The sequence below is a fragment of the Ursus maritimus genome, unplaced genomic scaffold (assembly GCF_017311325.1).
Source record: "Ursus maritimus isolate PB19 unplaced genomic scaffold, ASM1731132v1 scaffold_4, whole genome shotgun sequence".
Classification (NCBI taxonomy): domain Eukaryota; kingdom Metazoa; phylum Chordata; class Mammalia; order Carnivora; family Ursidae; genus Ursus; species Ursus maritimus.
This window is the reverse complement of record NW_024426552.1, coordinates 91,185,840-91,207,104: the sequence shown is the minus strand read 5'-3', so window position 1 is coordinate 91,207,104 and position 21,265 is coordinate 91,185,840. Positions and strand designations below refer to the sequence as shown.

General features: G+C 45.6%; 1 protein-coding gene across 1 annotated transcript in view; it reads right to left on the bottom strand.

Moving 5' to 3' along the window:
* The window catches only part of SLC7A14 (solute carrier family 7 member 14), a 49,335-nt gene extending 31,980 nt beyond the window's left edge, over positions 1 to 17,355 (bottom strand). Inside the window, exon 1 of the mRNA XM_008705342.2 lies at positions 17,052 to 17,355. Coding sequence (XP_008703564.1) covers positions 17,052 to 17,355 — 304 coding nt within the window. The remainder of the gene's footprint in view (positions 1 to 17,051) is intronic.
* Between the last annotated feature and the right edge of the window lie 3,910 nt (positions 17,356 to 21,265).

Genomic DNA, 21,265 nt, shown 5'->3' with positions numbered 1-21,265 from the left:
TATGAGTTTCTTCTCGTCACCTCTTTACTTCTGATAATGCACGAGGCTTGTAAATCGAAGTTTCTCAGCCAATGTTTTTGAAGTTGGCATTAAATTTGATTGTAAATTTGATTTGGAGAGTCAGTATTATGAAATTTGGGCAATCCATGGTTCTCTCCTCAATATTTGATTTGCCAAATTAGATGCAAAAATACCCAATTCACCATCAGAACCCACTCCCCCAGGGAAATTGGCAAATAGCCAAGTCTTCCTGAGGTCTGGTGAAGGAACCCGTGCATGCTGTCCTGAGGCAGAGCCAGAGGCCCTGAGCTGGGCACCGTGCAGGAGCTGTGAAGTCAGTCATTTAGTTTGCAAGGTCCTGCTTGGATTCTGGTAGCAGGAGTTTGGGAAGAATAGTGGGAAAATCAGTTAGACACTAACCAGGTAAGACAATTTCTGCTCCTAGAGACCATTTTTTGGACACTTTGTAAAGGATTTTATTTTTGGATCTTTCTGATTTATTTGTATGCAAGAATCCAGGCTTTTAGTGGGCACTAGAGAGTATGCAGCCTGGCGCTGAAGCCCCGTGGTAAGGGGTAAGAGACTTCAACCCCATAGGTCCTGAAAAAAACCGGAAAATGCCAATCACTCAACTTTTTCCTAATGTCTGGTGTATAAGAGAGACGTATTCAAAGGTATCTTTCTAATTTCAATAAGAAACAAAAACCAAAGAAAGGGAAACCATGGTTTTTACCCTCCGTCATGTTACAACTGAGGTCTAAGGGCAAGTTACTTACCTAACATGGATAAAGGGGGGGGTCCAGATACATAAACTTTAGGGTCCCTTCTAGTGCTATCATTTTTTGGTTCCCGAGTTAGAATCAACTCTCAGTCATTTGAATCAGTGGGGCAGCCATGGAGAAAATGCTGCAAACCAGTGGTTCTCAGCAAGAGTAGTGCTGTCGCCTCGGGGGAATTTTGGAAATCTGTGGGGGTGTCCATCGTTCTCGTGATGATTGTGGGCACTTGAGGCATTAAGCGGGTAGGAGCCTCTACTGTTAGACGTTCTGCCGTGTGGGCTGTCCCACAGAATGAGGCATTGTCCTATGTCTTCCATAACTTCTGAGGGTCCCAGTGGACCTGTTTATAAGAACAGGTTTATACATTATAAAGACCTGTTTATAATTTCTGGGCCTGAGTCTATCTCCATTTTATATATTAACCCTTTTTTTTTCATGATTTCATATACATTGAATTTTCCAAGGCTGCAACAACTGGGTAAATTGAGGGATGTTTGCAATTTGTTTTGTTTGGAATTTGCCAAGAGTTGGCCATTATTTTGGAAACCCATATCATCAGGAGCAACATGGCTCATGGTCTCTGAACATCAAACGGCACACCTGTGTGAGTTTGCACTCACAGCAGGTCTGGAAGCGACAGCAGACTTCTGACGACTTCATTGTATCTCCTATTGCACTTATGTCCCAGCTTCCACACACTGAAATATTATTTTTACCAGAAGTGACCTTTCTTTCCTTTACCTTCCATACTCAGGGCATATTGATTTTTTAAAAAATTAAGTGTGTAGCTCTGGAAGAGAGTGGAGGTTTCCTCAAAAAGTTAAAAATAGAACTACCCTATGATCCAGCAATTGCACTAATAGGTATTTACCCAAAGAATACAAGAACACGCATTCGAAGGGATACATGCACCCCAATGTTTATAGCAGCGTTATCAACAATAGCCAAATTATGGAAACAGTATAAGTGTCCATCGACTGATGAGTGGGCAAAGAAGAATATTAGTCATAAAAAAGAATGAAACCTTGCCATTTGCAATGACATGAGTGGAACTAGAGAATATTATGCTAAGTGAAATAAGTCAGTCAGAGAAAGACAAATACCATATAATTTCACTCATATGTGGAATTCAAGAAACAACACAAATGAGCAAAGGGGAAAAAAAGAGAGAGAGAGAAGCAAACCAAGAAACAGACTCTTACCTATAGAGAATAAATTGAGGGTTACTAGAGGGGAGTTGGGTGGAGGGATGGGGGAAATAGGTGATGGATTAAGGAGGGCAGTTGTGATGAGCACCGGGTGACGTATGGAAGTGTTGAGTCACTATATTGTACACCTGAGACTAATATTACACTGTATGTTTTTTTCTTAAAGATTTTATTTATTTGACACGGGGGGAGGGCACAAGCAAGGGGAGCAGCAGGCAGTGGGAGAAGGAGAAGCGGGCTCCCTGTTGAGCAGAGAGCCCGATGTGGGGTTCCATCCCAGGACCCCAGGATCATGACCTGAGCCGAAAGCAGATGCTTAACCAACTGAGCCACCCAGGCCCCCCTACACTGGTATGTTAACTAACTGGAATTTAAATAAAAACTTAAAAAAATAAAATATAATTTTAATGACTATAAAAAAACGACCAAATTAAGTGTGTAGGAAGGTAGCACTATCTCATTTGCACTCAAGTGTAGCAAAGGAAGAATTTCAAAGTATTTATTACCTAAAGTTGATTTGGTGTACCAGGGCGGAGAATCACTATTCTGAACGAGAGAAAAATTTATAAATAGCCTCTACTCAATTTAAAAAATTTCTTTCCCTGGGGTTATCTTCCTAGTCATATTTTCCTTATGCTATTATCAAAGAGATTCTGCATTCCTTGGCTAACCATCAAGTGACTGGAGAGGCAGAGACATACTGATTCCAAAAGTACAACTGCAGAGCTGGAGAAAATCACTATGAAGTGCAATGTCGGGGTACAGGTGGCCACCATAAGTGACTGCCTGCTGAGACCATGGCGTGGAAGTTTTCCAGTGGAGTTGTTCGGAGATCGTAAGCCCAGATCCTTGAGAAATACAGAAGATTCACTGGAGCAGAACAAGAGGGAATGGAGTGATTTCTCATAGCCTGCAACTCAGATATCCTTTTCAAATTATCCACTCTTTAGGTATATTGTAAACATACCTTTCTTTTCATTTTGTCACATCCGTAGTGTTTTGTTTATTTCTATACCCAGAACTGTTTTTGGTTAAATTGACAAACTGCCAGCCTAAAGAGCAGTCAAACTTAGGTTTTACACATTGAAAAGAGGGTCGGTATAAGATACCAAGGGGATTCCATATTGAAATATTCTCTATCGATTTCCTCTTGTGTACCTTAAATGATGTACGATTTGGAGCTCAGAGAAATTTGGTCCTTTTCAGTGTGAATTTCTTTCCAACTCTGGGAGTCTGTGGTTCTATCACATACAGGTGTAATCAGCCAGCCTTACATTAAATGCTCCCAGAGAGCCCACATGTGACGTTGAACTTTCCAAACTGTGCCCAGTACGGTGCCTCCGATAGTCAAGATCATCACCGTTTGTGCCTTCCTCCACTCATGGCCTGCCCCGGCGCTCTCTACTCTCTTAGAACCATCTCCTCCACCCCTGAGAGGGTGTAAAAGAGAAAGATCCACCTGGGAGTAGGTGAAACAGAAGGATTCTCCACTCAAGAAATGCGTTTCCCTTCACATTCCACTCAAGAAAGCCATTAGATATCCAAGTACTTTCTAAAAGTGTACTTCACCTGGAAAGATTAAATCTAGAGGTTATTCACACTTGAATGCCAGTTATTCTACTTAAATAGAGGTTTTTCCATTAACGTGTAGTTTAACTTACTAAGTCCTTAACCTATCAACTAGCATACCAGTTTCTTACAATAACTTCTGACTTCCTAATTTCTTTTCTTAAAGTGACACCATTGTTGCTGTTTTTGTAAAATATTTTATTTATTTTATTATATTTTAGAGAGAGAGAGAGAGAGAGAGCATGGAAGTGTAGTGAGGGGCAGAGGGAGAGGGAGAGAGAATCTCGAGTAGATATCACGCTGATGCGGGGCTCGATCGTATGACCCTGAGATCATGACCCGAGCCAAAATCAAGAGTCAGATGCTTAATCAACAGAGCCACCAGACACCCCTAAGTGACGCACATTGTTAAGTGCCTGCTATGTTAGGCACTGAAGTGAATACCAGAGACAAAGATCTAACCTTGAAGCGTCTATATTCCAATCAGGAAAGAGTTTAATAAACAGATTCCACATAGCCAGTATCTAATACTATATAGTATTTATGAGGTGCTCTGGGAGCCCAGTGGGGTGAGCAGTTTTTAGATAGCACAGTCCTTGTTTCCTGGGAAGTAGGGATGAAGGGGTAAGCTTCTGATCACACATTGAAGGGTGAGCTGGGTTTTTCCAAGTAAAACAAAATGGGAAAGGGCGATATCAGGCAGATGGAGGGGTAGCTGGAGTGGTACATGTGGGCTGTTTTGGATCGAGGAGGATGAGTCTGCAGAGGTGAACTGGGATCAAGTGATTAAAGAAGTGGGACCTTTTTAATAAATTGGGGAAATCTAGCTGAAAAAACCCATCTGGTTCATCTACCTCTATAGTTTTAAAGCTTTGTCTTGGTTGTAAAACCCTCTTTGCACACGTAGTGTTATTTGAGACTTTCATACATAAATAAGTAGAAGCAAGGTGGCTCTATCTGAGGAGTGGGTGGGAGGCCTGAGGCTCGGGATCCCTCTCAACCCATATTCTCCCCAAAGCTCCGACCTTCCTCTGTGGACTCATGGGGCTGCACTGAGCATGGTGTGGGGACGGGTGTCAGCTGCCGGTGGGGATGTTCTCTTGGTGGTTGATGCTCCGGAGCCCCAGACCTGAAGCTGCCCCTTTGATTAATGACAGAGATTAATGGCTAGAATCAAAGCCTTCTGAGACGCAGTTCTAGGAGCTTTCCAACTCATTCATTCATCCAAAACACTTATCAGGTTCCATCTTTATGCACCTATGTTAGCTTTCAGAGATTTAAAGGTGAAGAGGAAGAACACAGTTCCTTTGTTGTGGGTCTTATAGTCCAGTGGAGAAGACAGACAAGAAAACCAACAATTACAATAAAATAACAAAGGAGATATTAGCTGCAGGGGGTGGGGGGAAAATACACAAATTGCTTTAAAGAGCTGCAAAGTTGGGTTCTGAAGTAAGGTCTTAGGACAGCCAGAAGGACTTCCCTAGGGAAAGAGGGTATCAGGAGATATGGGAAGGGGTGGAGGGGGGTCTCCAAGAAGACAGTTTGCCAACACTGCAGCTTCATTCAGGCCTCTGGGATCAGTAACATTGGGAGTGCTGCTCAGGGGGTCAATCGGGCTGTCTTGGGTGACTGGCCATAGGTCACAGAGAGCAGGCCTGAGCAGTTACTTCAAACATACTGTATCTATCAGTGATTCTCAGTCATGAGGTCAGTTACTCCTGAATGCCAATGATCCGCCATCTCCCAGACTAGGATGGAATCAGCCATCGGACTGAACCAGGGCACCCCACCAATTAGGCCCAAACATGTCTTTAAGAAAGTCCTCATCAAAGAGCATTTTGCTGAGATGGTTGTTACTCCTTTCCTTCTCATTTTATTAGTTTTCATAAAACATCTTTGTTCTGTTTATAAGTTCACAGCAGGGCTAAGACGTTGTCTATACTGCTGTGGTTGGTGGCACTGCTTAAATGTGGACTGGGAGTGGGCTGTAAGGAGAAATTACAGGGCCTCAGGGAGAAATAGAGTGTGAATTCTCTCGGAAACATTTGTTTTGTTTGCGACACTGAATTCCAGATGGTGAGTAATGAAGTAACCCCATCACTGCTGGCCCCCCTGAGAAGCAGGTTGTGGGTTCTCAGAACCCTCTATTCAGCCCCCTGGCACGTGGGAGCCTGCCATCTTGCACCAGTGTCCTCTTCCCAATGCTCTTGATTAGCCAAGAAAATTGTGCGTTTCTTTCCCCAGGGGAATCCATCAGGCTCTCTCTCCTGCTCCCTTCCCTGCTCCCTGTCTCGTCTACCTGAGTCAGCTTGGTCACCCCATCACCTGCCAGTGAAGCCTAGGCACTTTTAACAAGTGCGTCTGGAAGAAAAGCAATTTGTCTGGCAACACCTCTTTCTTTGCATCTAAGAAGAGACTTATAATTTTTCTGCCAAAGCAGGCCCTGGGTGGACAGTTAGAGCCTGCATTTAGGGGACGGGCGGCATCAGCAATCAGGGTGTGTGTGTGACACTATTCGTTACTGAACCTGACAGGGCTCCAATTGAGTTGGGTAGGGAACAGAGGGCTCGCAAGGTCCCCAAACCAGAGCACCGACGTATCAACACATGCACGGGAAGGAAGGAGAAGGGACCCCGAGACAGGTCAAGGAAGTTTAATAATTTACTCATTAAATGTGACCAGCCTGTCTGCTTACTTTCTTCTCTAGATCTCCTTCTGTGAAAGCATTTCAGAGCTTGTTGAAGGAACGATTCCCACAGCATGATGAATTACAGTCTTCTATCGTTTGCGATTCCCACAGCATGATGAATTACAGTCTTCTATCGTTTGCTGATGCTATTGTTAATGTCCTCGTTAGTGTTCCCTAGTTTATCTTATTGCTTTATCAAATGGTGATGAGGACGTACCAATAATCATGCTCATGCAGTTGCTTTCAACTAAATGACACACAGGGTTCGCTGTTCCCGGAGTCCACCTGACCTAGATTGGTCCCTCTTCCTCGCTGTGGTGACAGGTGGGCTGGGGGTGCCCTTTGCTCTGCTCCCAACATTTTCATGTAGGTGATCTCAGGTCAATGTCAAAGGCAGTCTTGGAGGGAGGGAGATGTTACAAAAGAGAAAAGCACCTGTTTTGGGGGCATCTATCCATGCTAGGCCCATTGTATACATTTTCTCACCTCATGCTCAGGTCAGCTGTCTGCGAACGCTGAGGCCACCATCAGCAGGCCGTCTCTGCTTCAGGAGAAGCAGTGAGTGTCATGGGAGCCACCCAGCCTCTGGAGACAGGTCTAGAGAGTGGTTGTGACAACTAAGTGACATATTGCACACAGATCACTTTGCCCAGTGCCTGGCACACAGCAAGTGTTTAATAAATGACAGCTACAATTAGTACTAACTGTGGCCTTGAGTAAGGCATCTGATTCACAGATTTAGTTTCCCCATCTGGAAAGTGGCGACGGTGATCTCTGCTGGGGGCTGCTGTGGGTCAGTGAGGGAACACATGCACGGCTCTGACATGCAGTGGGCACTCCTCCACCGGGAGCGATGGTGATTAGTACAGAGGAAGTAAGGGAATCGCACAGGCTTTCGTAGCAGTAGCCTCCCGAGGGTTTATGTCGGAGCATTTGCCTTGTGGGTGGGATCAAAGGGGTTGGAAGCAAGAATTGTTGGTGGAAGATTTTAGAGGCTCAGCATTGGCAGGGATATCAGAAATCATCTGGAGTCTAGACCAAGCCCCAGGTGTGCCCAATTCCCTTCTAAATCAGAACCTGGGAAAGTTCCTTCTTAGGTTTGAAATCTTTAATCTGGAAACATATGTTCTCTTCTGCAGGTCCAGTTAGAAATGGGAGGGTGGAGAGAAATTTCCCGTTTTCTTGCTCAACCTTTCTTCAGGAGGCCTCCAGCCCCTCGTTCAGATGACTCTGACAGCTGGGCTAGAAAGGCTTTGTGCAGAGAGGACAGAACAGGAGTAAAGTGACAGCTGCCAATTCTCGTGCACCCAGATATTTTTCAGCTCACCACTCTCCAGGAGTAGGCAGTGCCCCCAATTCTAAAGCCGATGAAAGGGGGGCCAACAAGGACAGACCTAAGAAGCTCCTGTGAGGGGACCAAGCCATCCCTCCTGCCCTGAGGATTTATGGCTGGGGTTAAAGGTGAATGCTGAGAGAGCATGCTCCAGCCCTCTGTGGCTACGCAGCCGGTCTGACGGACAGGTGGATCCGGGTTCCCCTGGGATGGGCTGCCTTCCCAGCAGATGCCTGGGGCGTGAGACACGGCGAATCTCTCATGGGCCTGGATCTGTTCTCTGTGGAGGACCTTCCTAGAGACACGAGACAGCCCGCATAGAAGAGGGGTGCCATCTCAACTTTTTCCCCAAACAGGGCCAACGTGCAGGGAGGGCAACATGAGGAGGGGCACTGAGTGTGCAGAGCGGATGCTGGGCAAGTGCAAGGCTCCTGAGCCGCCGTGCACAAGTCAGCTTCGTACCGGGCCCCCGAGGGTGAGGACATCACTCCTCTTCACGGGCTTTTATCTCATGGCGGTCAGGCCTTACTCATTTCGAGCACCTTTTTCAGTGCACAGAGCTGAGGCTGCTTGAATATCACTTCTCCAGAAGGAGCACTTTGTCATGGGAGCCTGGTTAATGTCCTTACAGCACTCACCACAATGTGTGGTTAGATCTATTCATTTACTTGTGTTCTGAGGCGTAGCCTCCTTGCACGTTTTTTTGTGCAATCATTTTGCACAAAAGCACAATCATTTTGAAGGGGGCTATTCTGGTAGAGGTGAGAATTCCTCTAGGGACAATACCTTCAGACCCTAAAGAATACTCTTTGTGCAAAGGTCGTCTGGTGAAAGGGTGAGTAGGGGGCAGGCCCGCTGGGTCTTTTGCTAGGTATGCACCAAGGGGCTTCGGAATCTGAAGCATGGACACTCATTCGCATTGAGAACAAATCGAGGCTGGTTAGGTTGGAGACCTGGCCGACAGTGCGGCAGTGCTGACAAGAACACGAGGAGACGGTGCTGAGCATTATGCCATGGGCGCCGGCTCTCCTGAGCCCTTTACATACACACTTTTCACGAGATGCTTATGATGCAAAACTTATTATTTCCATTTACAGATGATGAATCCAAGATCTAGACGGGCTATTGGGACTTCCCAGTCCTTCCCGCCTGACAGAACACACCCAGAGAATGGTCACATTTGTATGGCTACGAGAAGCAGGTCAATATGCACAAGGGGGAGGCCCTTCACAGGTGGCCGTGATGGCCTGGGCCTCTGCCACCTCCCAGCTGTGCTGAGGGCTGAGGGATCAATACCGTGGCACACCCGTAACTTTTGGCAACCTGTTTGGGAAGGTCTAGGTTAAGTACAGTTCCCAAGTCGTGCAAGTTGTAAACGGCAGAGCAGGGCTTGAATGGGGTGGATCTATTCTGGGGGCTGACTGCCCCTGGCGCCCGGATGCTACCGGGGTTGGAAACTGTGTGTGTGTGGAATGTTGAGACACTGGACCTTTCTATACAAATCTTTCCCCTCCCTGGGTTCTTTTTTTACCCTCCTACAGGCAATCGAATTTGAACTGTTCATTTTGCAGAAAAAGCAACTGAAGTCAAGAGGTGAGCCACTTGCCTAAGTGTCCTGAGCTGCCGAGGAACAGAGCTGGAACAAGGGCTCGGGTGTCCCGACTTCTGTCCCCGGCCCTGGGGTCTCTTGCAGTGCGCAAGACGATCTCACGCGTGCCTGTCTGGTTTCTTTGCATGGATGTCTCAGAGTTCTCTTGTGGGTTCTGCAGTACATCTGCCCTGATGCTGAGCCCGGAGCAGGTGGCTGGGCGCCCCCCCCCCCCATGCTAGCTGCACTTGCATGCCCTGTCTACTCTACCAGGTGCTGTAGAAGACGTCAAAGGAGCCCAGGTTCTCCTTGGTTTGCCGGAGGAAGCTCATTTCAGAATCAGCAATTAAGAGACTTGTAAAGTTTTATTAACATGAGCTCACCTTCTCTGAACTGGTGACTGACATCCTTCCTACAGGGCTGTCAACCCAGCTCTATATGGAAGACTTACATGAACTGCACATCACCCTTCTCACTGCTGACAGGTGACAGAAAGGCACTGAGCTTAGAAGGCATTTTCATGACCTGGGTTACAGAAGTTATGATCTAGAAAAGTGCTCAACCCATCAATAAAATAGAGTGAGCTACAGGCTTTTTTGAAAGCCCAATAAGAGTGAAGGGTTTCTTGATTCACTTGACTCTCTTTGATGAATTCTTAAATTTGGGGGCATGTGTCTGCATGAGGCAGCTTGGCGGTAATAGCCTCTGGAGCCAGGCAGAATCAAAGTTAGGTTCAACCTTGGCCGCTGACTGCCTTGAGGGCCTGGATAAGTCACTTCGCCTCTCTGAGCCTCAGTTTTATCACCTACAAAATCAGTATATAATGGCCCTTCTCTTGTAGGATTTGCTGGGTGGATTATGCAGCGGTGTGCAGCTGGTGTGGCTGGTGCCGGGCACATCAGAAGTCCCCAGTGGTCTAGCTGTTGTGATTAATAGAATGCAGACACTAATAGTCACCCAGTAGGGAGGTTGAGAGCATTAAATGCACAGTGCTTGGGGCACAGTATTGGATTAGTAATAATAATAACAACAACAATAATAATGACTAACATTTATCAAGTGCTTATTAGGTTATGTCTTAGAGACTTTACAAGCATTGAGGGTAGCTGCTATCATTATGGCTATTTCGACATAGAGCTGTGAGTTTGGACAATATTTTGGGAGAGCTAGTTTTCCAGAGGCTTGAAGATGGGCATGCATCTGTTCATCTTTGCATTTCCTCTCTACACTTCCAGTGTTTCTGCCTCTCCCACCGCCAGTGTGGTTTAGAGCAGTGCTCAGATACGTTTGGGCGAACAAAGGGAGGCAAGCTTGTGGAATGAATGAGTGATCCTAGATCACTGAGAACGACCAGCGATGCAAAAGGGTCAACACTCCTGTGTTCATCTCTTGAGTCTGGCTTCAGTTTGAGGAGGGGAAATGGTCTATTCTGAAAAACAGAACAAGGGAACTCAGCAGACTATCTAAATAGACTCAGAATCTTTAGAAATCTTCCTCGGTCATGAAAATCCAACCTGAGATGAATACTGCAATGGGGAGATCCTGCTTAGGCTTTGTGAAGATCCAGCCCAGGGAGGAGGTTGGGGAGCCCCGCCTGCGGCTTGGCAGAGCACTACTCCCCTCACCACCTCCCCAGAGATGCAGCTCCCATGGTCTCACCTGATGATGCCAACGAGCAAATGAGGATGGCCCTTCCCTTTCCTAGGGTTTTCTGCTTCTACTTTCACTTTCTGTCACTGGAACTGTGTTGTAAATCCGTTATTCTAATGACATTATTTCAAAAACACTTGCGTTTGTTCTGTCTTTTCTCAGCTAGAGAGAGCATTTATCCCTCTGCCACATCCTCCCTCGCCCACCTGTGCCCACACCCTCTCCATCCTAGGCTTCCTTCTGATCTCTAATCTTAACCTCTTGCCTGTTCGGTGCAATACGTGCATAACCAGTGTCTCCACCTCTACTCTCTCCCCACCATGTTACTACAGTACGGATCTGGTTATGTCGCTGAACTTCTCTGCTGGCAGAATGATCTCTTGGCCTGTCCCCTTGGGCAGACCTTCCCGCTTGGCCCCCAAGTCCCTCCTCTAAGAACCTACTTTGTTTAATGAATGATCCTGATGGACTGTTTTAGCTAGGGGACAATAGTCTTTGGAGAATAGCCGGGATGAAATTGTAGAGAGTTGGAGACAGAAACTCATGGGAGCAGCAACTCAGCGTTGGCAGAACTAGGAAAAGTTCCCTACTCAGTTGTTGAGGGAGACTCTAGATTCTCCAATTGTACATTACGGGCAATCAGAACCAATTTTACTTCAATATTTCAGAACAAGTTGACCTCAGCAAGCTGGAGGGCTTAGGGGCAGTGCATCCACTATCGATGTGGCAGTGACAGCCAGTTTTCCTTTTCTTTCCCGTCAACAGAGCTCCTGTAATACTGGAGTTGACAATGTACCCAATCAGAAGACGACACTTCATATCCTCACTTGCTGTGGCCAAGTGTTCCAGTTTCAACCAAGGTAAGTTATAGAGAAGGATCTATAGAGATAACTTACATGTAAGTTCTAGAGAAGGACTTATGAAAAAGTTTCATAAAAAGGGGACAGAAATATGGGAAATGACCTGCTTCAACTTTCTGTTCCTGCCTTCTGGAACTCAGATGCACTGACTGGAGCTCCAGCAGCCATCTTGGATCTTGAAGTCACCTTAAGGATGGAAGCCAAGCATCCTCCATGGTAGAGCACAAAGAGGAAGGGCCTGAGTCCCCAAAACTGCAGAGCCACAATAACAGCCTCCCCCCAGATTCTTTCTACACAAGAAAGAAGTGAGATCGTCTGTTGTATTTGGTTTTCTGTTGCGTGCGATTGAATCTGACCCTAATCTGCTAATACAGCAGCAGATGAGCAAAGTGATTCCCATGTGGGCTCTGGAGTCAGACTGCTTTCACCCCATTCCCTGCTCTGTCGCCTCGCAATCAGGTGTCTTTTTTTTTTTTTAAAGATTTTATTTATTTATTCGACAGAGATAGAGACAGCCAGCGAGAGAGGGAACCCAAGCAGGGGGAGTGGGAGAGGAAGAAGCAGGCTCACAGCAGAAGAGCCTGATGTGGGGCTCGATCCCATAATGCCGGGATCACGCCCTGAGCCGAAGGCAGATGCTTAACCACTGTGCCACCCAGGCGCCCCTCAATCAGGTGTCTTAAGCAAGTTACCACACTTTTCACAAGCCTCTGTTTTCTCATCTGTAATGTGAGGATAATGACACCACTTACCACATAGAGTTGACGTGAGGATTAAGTAACATAATGTGTTAAGCACTCAGAACTCTTTTGGTACACAGTAAGTGCTCAGTAAATGGTAGCTGCTGCTGCTATTATTACTATTATTACTACTATTATTGCCATACTTACCCACCAGATTGGGTGTTCATCTCCACCCATAAGCAATGGGTCCTTTAGAGTAGAAACAATTTCTTATGTGTTTTTGGTACTGCCCCAGAACTGGTAGATGGTGGGTACACAATACGTCTTTACTGAAGCACATCTTATTAGATTTTTGTCAACTATTTCTCATGGGTAGATGATAAAACTTACTGGTATTGGCATCAGACTGGGGACTGATGCCCTGTAAGCACAGTGTCTCTTCATCCCTACCAAAACCATTTGAGATACAAGCCGAAAGGGCTATTGTAGGATGTGCATGACCTTAGGAGTCACTCAGACCTACATTCTATGTAAGGTTCAAATTTGATAATATTAAAAGAGAACTGGAAATAAACTTGGAGTGGCCACATGTCACTAGCATGGTGGCTTTGCTCTGTGTTTCATCCTGAGTCAAGAGAATTAGACAACCTCTGGAAGCCAAACTGCTTCTGTCCCTCAGTCTCTCAACATGGTTGTAGGTGGGAATCAGGAAGAAAAACTATTTCCCCTATCTTGTTTATTTAATCTGGTGTATTCAAAGAGATTTTTAGGTTTGGTATGGGCATGGGGTCTGGTTGTGGCCTGCTGAACTATTAAAGAGTAGATAAGACCTTATGGGCAGAGGGTAAAGGTTACTGCACAGGCTGCTTTCTCTGATAAGTTTCCCTCCACCTGCAATAGGGCTGTGGGCGTTTATGGTGTTGAGGCATGACTGGTAGGAGGGGCTTGGGAGGTCCCTGTAACTTTGGCTCTTGTCAAATTGTAGAGGGTGTGGCTCTCTCTCTCTTAGTCAGATTTGTTTCATGGTATAAGCTGGTTTGCATGGCACAGGGGATGATGCCATGGGGCCAAGAAAATCTTAAGAATCTGCTGACCAAATAATTTATATCCTAACATATGCTTTCTCTTTTTGTAGATCATAGCTGGAGCAGGAGTTGAGTTTTGGTACCAATGATAGAGTAGTTCTTAACCCTGGCTGCACATTCGAATCCTCTGAGGCTCTTAACAAAGTACCATTCCTTGGGTTTCACCCCAGTCCAACTGAATTAGAATCTCTGGGGATGGAGCCAGGACATCAGCATTTTTAAAAGGAAATATACAGGAATTAAAAGAAAACTAAAGGACGAGCCACAAAGTGAGAGAAAATGTTTACAAAATCACATATGTAATAAAGGAATTGTATCCGGAATATATAAGAAAATCTTAAAAGTTAATAATAAGAAAATGAAGAACCCAATTAAAAAATGGGCAAAAGATTTGAACACTTCACTAAAGAAGATGGATGGCAAATAAACACGTAAAAAGATGCTCAAAATAACAATTAGGAAATGCAAATGAAAACCACATTGAAATATCATTATACACCTTTGAAAATGGCAAACAAACAAAGCAACAACAAAAAGCAACACCTGACAATTCTGAAGGCTAACAAGGAACAGAGCAATTGGAATTCTCAGGTGTGGCTGGTGGGAATGAAAAATAATACAGTCACTTTGGAAAAGAGTTAGCAGTTTATTATAAAGTTAAACCTACATTCCTAGATATTTACTCAAGAGAACTTACAGCTCGTGTTCACACAAAAACCTGTACATAAATATTTGTAATGGCTTATTTATAATGCCCCAGACTGGAACCAACTCAATTCAACATTCAGCTAATAGATGGATAAATAAACTGTAGTATATCCGTGCAGTGGGATATTACTCAAAAATAAAACGGTACGGGGCACCTGGGTGGCGCAGTCGTTAAGCGTCTGCCTTCGGCTCAGGGCGTGATCCCAGTGTTCTGGGATCGAGCCCCGTATCAGGCTCCTCTGCTGGGAGCGTGCTTCGTCCTCTCCCACTCCCCCTGCTTGTGTTCCCTCTCTTGCTGGCTGTCTCTATGTCAAATAAATAAATAAAATCTTAAAAAAAAATAAAATGGAACAACCCACCGATATACATAATATGAATCAATCTTAAATGCATCATACTAAGTGAAAGAAACCAAACTCAAAAGGTTATACACTGAATGATTCCATTTATATAACATTCCGGAAAAGGCAAAAGTAAAGGGACAGAAAGCAGTTTAGTGGGTGCCAGGGGGTGGGAGTGGAGGAGAGGAAAATTGAAAAAGGTAACATGAAGGAATTATTTGGGGCGGATGGAACTCTTCTGTATCTTGATTGTGGTGGAGGTTACGTAATTGTATGTGTTGGTCAAGCTCGTGGAGTTGTATATTTAAAAGGATACATTTTACTGTATGTAATTATAACTCAATAAAGCTGACTCCCTTCCCCCAAACCATTCTTCAGAAAAAAAAATTTCCCTAAGTGATTTAAATTCATAGTCAACGTTGAAAGATGTTGTTGGTATAACAAATTTGAATCTAAGTTCTGGTAATTAAATTTCAGTTTTCTTATATATAAAACTGGAGATAATAAAACCTACCTTGAAGAGATATTATGAATCTATTTTTTTATTTTAAATATTTATTTATTTATTTTAGAGAGAGAGAAAGAGGACCAGTGGGAGGGGCAGAGTGAGAGGGAGAGAGAATCTCAAGCCAACTCCACACTGAGCATGGAGCCTGTGGGGCTTGATCTCACAACCCTGAGATCATGATCTGAGCCAAAACCAAGAGTCTGACGCTCAACCGACTGCACCATCCAGGCGTGGCATGAAGATGTTACGAGTCTTAAATGTGGTAATGTATGACAAGCTCCGATTGCAGGGTTTGGCACACAATAATCACAACCACTCACGTAGCGCTATGTGCCAGACACCGCAGCACCCAGGCATCTCTGCGAAGGAGATATTATGATGACCATTTTCAAGGTGGAGAAACGGAGGCTTAGAGAAGTTACGGACCTCGCTCAAGGTCTCACACCCAGTCAGTGGCAGAGCCAGGTTCCAAGTCTCATCTTAAGATCGCTGATTACTGTAGCACTTCTGAAACCTCCATCTCAAACATCCTGCCCATTGGCTTCACATGTATGGCCCTAGTGCATTTTCTCAATACTTTCAATGGTGTCCTCAGGGTTGAGCCAGGTTTTGTAAGGCCAGAAGGAGAAAGGAGCACGTATTAAAAAGTCTGAAGGTAGAGGGGAGTTTGGTTATCGTGATACGGAGGAGTGGTGGGAAGTTTGTCAGGGGAGGTGCAATACCCGCATGATGATACGGGAATGGAGAGAAGACAGCAGAGGCGGACGTCCCTTAGTTTAGTGACAAAGGATCACAGAATGAGAGGCCTGGTTGGAGGCTTCTGTTATAGATATGCTAACTTCAGCACAAGTTATTTTGGCCTGGGCTCTGGTTGGGGCTATTGGAGAATTCCGGCTGGCCTCAGTCACAAAGACATCTTAGAGATGACTTCAGGAAAAGGCATAGTTGTACAACCAACAGGGAAGTAAACCTTGACAAGAGATAAAATAAAATCCGTCTGGAATGACTTCCCTCATTAAGTTAAAAAGATGTCAGATATAAACTAGGGCACTTGCTGGCTGTGTGCTCACGGGCTGTGCGTCCCCCGTGGATGACGGCTAGTCTGTAGGCAATATTCGTGCAGAACTTTTCTCGTGAAGGTGTGCGTTCCTACACAGGAATCCCGACACAGGCTAGCATTCTTGCTTCTGAAGCACTGGATGAGGCCATGACGTTCCCTGCCAGGACATGAGCTGACCCACGTGACCTGCCACCTAAAACCCAGCAAAACTTCATGCTTTTGCAATACAACGCTAAGAAACAAGATGTGTTCTTTTTCCTTCTTTTTCAAGTTATTGTCTATTGACCTATTCCTGGGAAGATACTGTGGATCACAGCACAAGAGAAAAGGAGGGAAGAGGAAAAGGAAAATAAGAGGGCCGTTTCACAAATTATCAATATGTAAGTCCTGGTACCTTATTTAAAAAATGAGTTTTATGATTCTTTCCCAAGGAGAGAGACGGCACTGGTTGGACTTCCCTGTAGAATACAGTCTGTCGGAGTGCTTGTGGCAGATGGTGCTTTGTGATTCTCAAGATGGCTTTACGTTTCCTACCTTGGTTTCCTCCTGCTTGGGGGTCACAGTGCCAGTTTTGGGCTCATCAAATCCCAATCATATCAGATTTAGTGACTTGTCATTTTGCTACTCTGCCCAGCCTTTCTGTATTATTTATAATCCTAGCTATAGCCACCTTCCCACAAAGGGATTGACCTATCTTCCGTTGAAAGGGAGAGTTATGATAAAAATGGCGCCATTAGGACGTGACAAGGAATGAGAAGTTGGGAGGTGGTCAGACACCAGAATAATTATTTGTATGGAAAAACCAAAGGAAAAGGAGGCGACTACAGTTGAGTGTTGAACTCCCTGGAAGTCAGGGCAAGAAAGGAGCCCGATGACCCCTTTGCCGACCCTTCACCCGTCTCACCACTGAATATTCTAGAGAAGCAGCATGAGCTGGAACAGACCGGCAGTGCACTGTCCACAGGCCTTCCACTGTACTGAGACACTTACCTGATAATATGGACGCAACGGCTGCAATGATGAAGGACACGATGACACCAGGTCCTGCCATTTCCTTGGCCACCAGACCAGACACCACGTACATCCCCGTGCCCACACAGCTGCCGACGCCAAGTGAGATGAGGTCCATGGTGGTGAGCACCTGGGCTAGCTTGGTGCCATGGGCCGTGGTGGCCCCTGTTCCCTCCAGCATGGACTCCACTGGTTTGGTGCGCAAGATTCTGGAGTGCATGGCGTACCAGGCGGCCCCCCACTGCACCCGCCGGGGGTCCAGGGAGGCAAGGAAGCCACTCATCCTGTGTGATAGGGGTTACGGTGAAGGTCAACTGATGGAAGAGGTTCTATGGGCGCCTTAATGGATGCTTCTGGAGCTCATCTAGTGAATAGGGATCTCCTTTTTAGAAAAGGTCCAGCGGGACCCAAAGCAGCCTTCTCCTGGGCATGAATGTCTGCAGGAAAAACACAAGAAAGGAGAAGATGAGACCAGGCAGGAACAAATGATCGCTTGGAGGCGTGGTTGGAGGTCAATATACTGAATTGGTTGAACAGGTCTATCTTGTGCATTCACAATGCAGGAGGGTTGCGTTTCCCCCCTTTGTGTTACCTCCAGTCCTAAATAACCTTCTGTCCTTTGCACTTTGTCCCCGAGTTGTTCTGAAGATGGTCTGAATCAGGGTCTGCCACTTACTGCTGTGGGACCTTGGGTAAGTTACCTCACTTCTCTGTGCTTCTGTTTCAACTGTATAATGGGGTTAAAAAAGCCTTCTACCTGGTATTGACGTGAAAATTAGATTATTGTCTAAAAAGAGCTTAAGACAATGCCTGGCACATGGAAAATGCTCACCTGGCCTGGCTCTGCCCAGACTTACCTGGCTTCTTCTTAGAAGACTCGATCTGTGATTTTGGGGCATATACTTTGGGGATACAACATCCTCATTTTTAAAATACAAAGATGTAAAATTAGATTTATGACTTTTAAGAGGGACAATCCCACCCCATGGGGTTGTTTTGGAACTTTGCTCTCAAATAAAATGAAAAGTGTCTTGAGTGTTTTTTTTTTTTTTTTCCTCTCAAAGACTGAGGAAGACGAGGTGTTCCTGGCATTTGGTGGGTAAGACCCAGAGATGATAACTGGGTGGGATGGTGTCATCCAATTTTCAATGATCTCACAGACATTCTTGTAGATGAAAATTCTGCTTATGATGATCTAAACCTAAAACCTAATTGTTTTATGTATAAACACACGGGCTTTTCAGGGATGGTTTTAATATACAAGTACATCGACTTTTCCAGGAATGAAACTGTAGAGTAAATGGAAGGATGATTGTAAATTCTTTAGTTTGGAACCAAAAAGGAATTCTTCACTGCTTCAGAAACTCAATCCCCCTTTCAACGCCACCCATGGTACAGCATCTCCCATGCAGCACACCTGTGACGGCCTGCCGTTTGGAACTGGTACACCGACCATGATTCTTTAAACTGTAAAAGCGTCTGACAGCTCCCTGTGTGCTCGCCTGAGTCTTTACATACCCAAGTACGTTATATACAGGTAGGTTATTCATGCCTTTTGCTTCAAGGTTTTAAAGGAGGGGTCTAACAAAACCTTTATTACGGAAAAGAGGTGCTGGGCTTGATAGAGCGGAGAACTATATTAGATGATCTCCAAAGTTTCGACAAGCTGGAGAATGCAAAGATGATACGAAGCTACTTTCTTTGGAAGTCAGGAGCTTTATTCAATTCTATAAAGACCTTCTAAGGTATAGCTGAACTTTGATTCCAACTACTGTGCTAACAAGCCTAGGATGTTTACATTTACAAGAAATACCAGCCCATGAAATCTACCAATATTATTAATTGATACTACTTAGCACTTAATGTTGCACTTGTCTGCTTCTAAAGGCTTTGCAAACACAACCTAATTAGAAGAATCAGGCGAAAGGAAGCAGTTTGGGTCACAGGGTTTGGGTGATGGACCTACTGGTTTAATTTCCTCCTAGATTTAACAGTGTTGCTTCATGCTGTGTTTTAATTCTTGGTAACACCTTAACTGTCAGGACAGGTGGATAGTGCCATTGTATATGGCAGAGTTATTTAAAAGTTTAGAGCGTCAGCAGGCTTTTATCTTTTCTTTCTTTCCTTTTTTTTTTTTTTTGTAAGATTTCCAGATTTGTGAGACAATGTATCACATATATAGGAGGGAGGCTGCAAGAACAATTGCTTTGCCTGAGCTCTTGAGGTCTTGTGATAAATTAATGTACATATCTGTTTAATTTCAACTCAGCCAGCATATACCAAGCATCTGTTATATGCCAGGCATGCTCTTAGGCGTGGGGGTGCAAAGACATGGTTCCTGCTCGCATGGAGCTTTCAGTCTAGAATGGGAGGTGATGAACATCTAAATGGAAGGAATAAGGTTTGTTTTTGCTTTTTTCCTGAAAAGCTTATCTTTTGGGGGCACCTGGGTGGCTCAGTCACTAAGGGTCTGCCTTCAGCTCAGGTCATGATCCCAGGGTTCTGGGATGGAGCCCCACATTGGGCTGTCAGCTCAGCGGGGAGCCTGCTTCTCCCTCTCCCCGTGCCTGCTGCTCCCCCTGCTCGTGCTCTCTTTCTCTGTCAAATAAATAAATAAATAAATAAAATCTTAAAAACAGCTTATCTTTTATTGTTTTTCTTATTATAAAGGATAGCATGTCTACTGCAGAAAAATCAGACAACATACACAGTGATGTTCAGTGAAGAAAGACTATAATATTGTGTGCCCCCTAATCTTATCCTCACAACAAATCCGCCTTTAGAGATGAGGCTGGGAGAGGTCCAGTAACTTCTCCAGAGTCGAGGAGCCCACAGCGCCAGCACTTGACCCTGGGACACCTGCTTGCGGAGCTGGTGTCCTTCCTCCTGACCCTCTTGCCTGAGGTGTGCAGGGTTGGCCTGCAGGGGACTTGCAAGCCAAGACAGGGCTTGAGTCACTCTGAGCCCAGTGAGAAGCCATTGGAAGGTTTTATTCAAGTGAGTGACATGATGTGAATTACATTTTAAAAAGCTCATTTTAGCTGCTGTGAAGTTGACCGAAGAATCACGTCCTAAAGATAAGTTAGTTCCAGGATGGAGTAAAAAGGTGCATGCGGGGTGGACCCGCCACTGCGGAGACAGACAAGCCAGCGGAGAACTGTCACTAAGGCAGTTACGCAGCAGCCTGTGTCAGGGCCTGTGCTCGAGGACAGGGGACACGGGGGCAGGGGGACAACTGTCAGGGGGCCAGGGAGAGCCTCGCAGGTCACCTGTGTCAGAAATGAAGAGAGTGGGCCCGTGTCAGGGCAGGGCAGTGGTAAATGTGGGGGCCTTACCGTCGGCTTCCTGGGGATGGTCACAGGGTTTTCTGATCTCCTGGTCGCTTTGCAGTGACTGGTTCTCCATCTTGGTTGCACACCAGTATCGCCCAGGTTCTTCCAGAAACACTGCTGCCTGGCTCCCACCCCAGAAATTCCAGTTTAATTGGCCTGAGGTGTGGCCCAGAGATAAGGATTCTTTAAGGCTCCCCCAGAGGTTCTAGCAAGGCACTGTTGGGTCCACACGCCACCAGTGACGACTAAAGCGCTGGGTGTGGAAAACCAGGTATTTCCCGCGATGGTTGATTTTAGGTGCTAACTTGACTGGGCTAAGGGATGCGCAGCTAGCTCGTGAAACGCTCTTGCGGGGTGTGTCTGCGACAGGGTTTCTGGAGGAGATGAGCATTTGAATCTGTAGACTGAGGAAAGAAGATCCTCCTTGCTCTTGTAGGTGAGCGTGCTCTGGTCCCCCGAGCGCCGGAACAGAACAGAAAGAGGAAGGGTGGATTCACTGTGCTGGGGTGGACACCCAGCTTCGATCCTTGCACATTGGTGCTCCTGGTTCTTGAGCTTTTGGACGAAGACTGGGATTTATACTATTGGCTCCTCCACCCTGATTCTTGGGCCTTCAGACTTGGCCTTAATTACCCCACTGGCTTTTCTGGGTCTCCAGCTTGAAGACAGCAGACTATGGAACTTCTTGGCCTCCATAACATGGGAGCCAATTCCTGTAAGAAATCCGGATCTTCATATGTATCTGCAGATGTCCTATTGGTTCTGTTTCTCTGGAGAACCTTCCTACATTGTCGTTTCCCACATGGGGCCGCAAGTCTGGCAGGTACTTCCTATTTCTCTCTTTGGGCTGGCTGCTGGGCC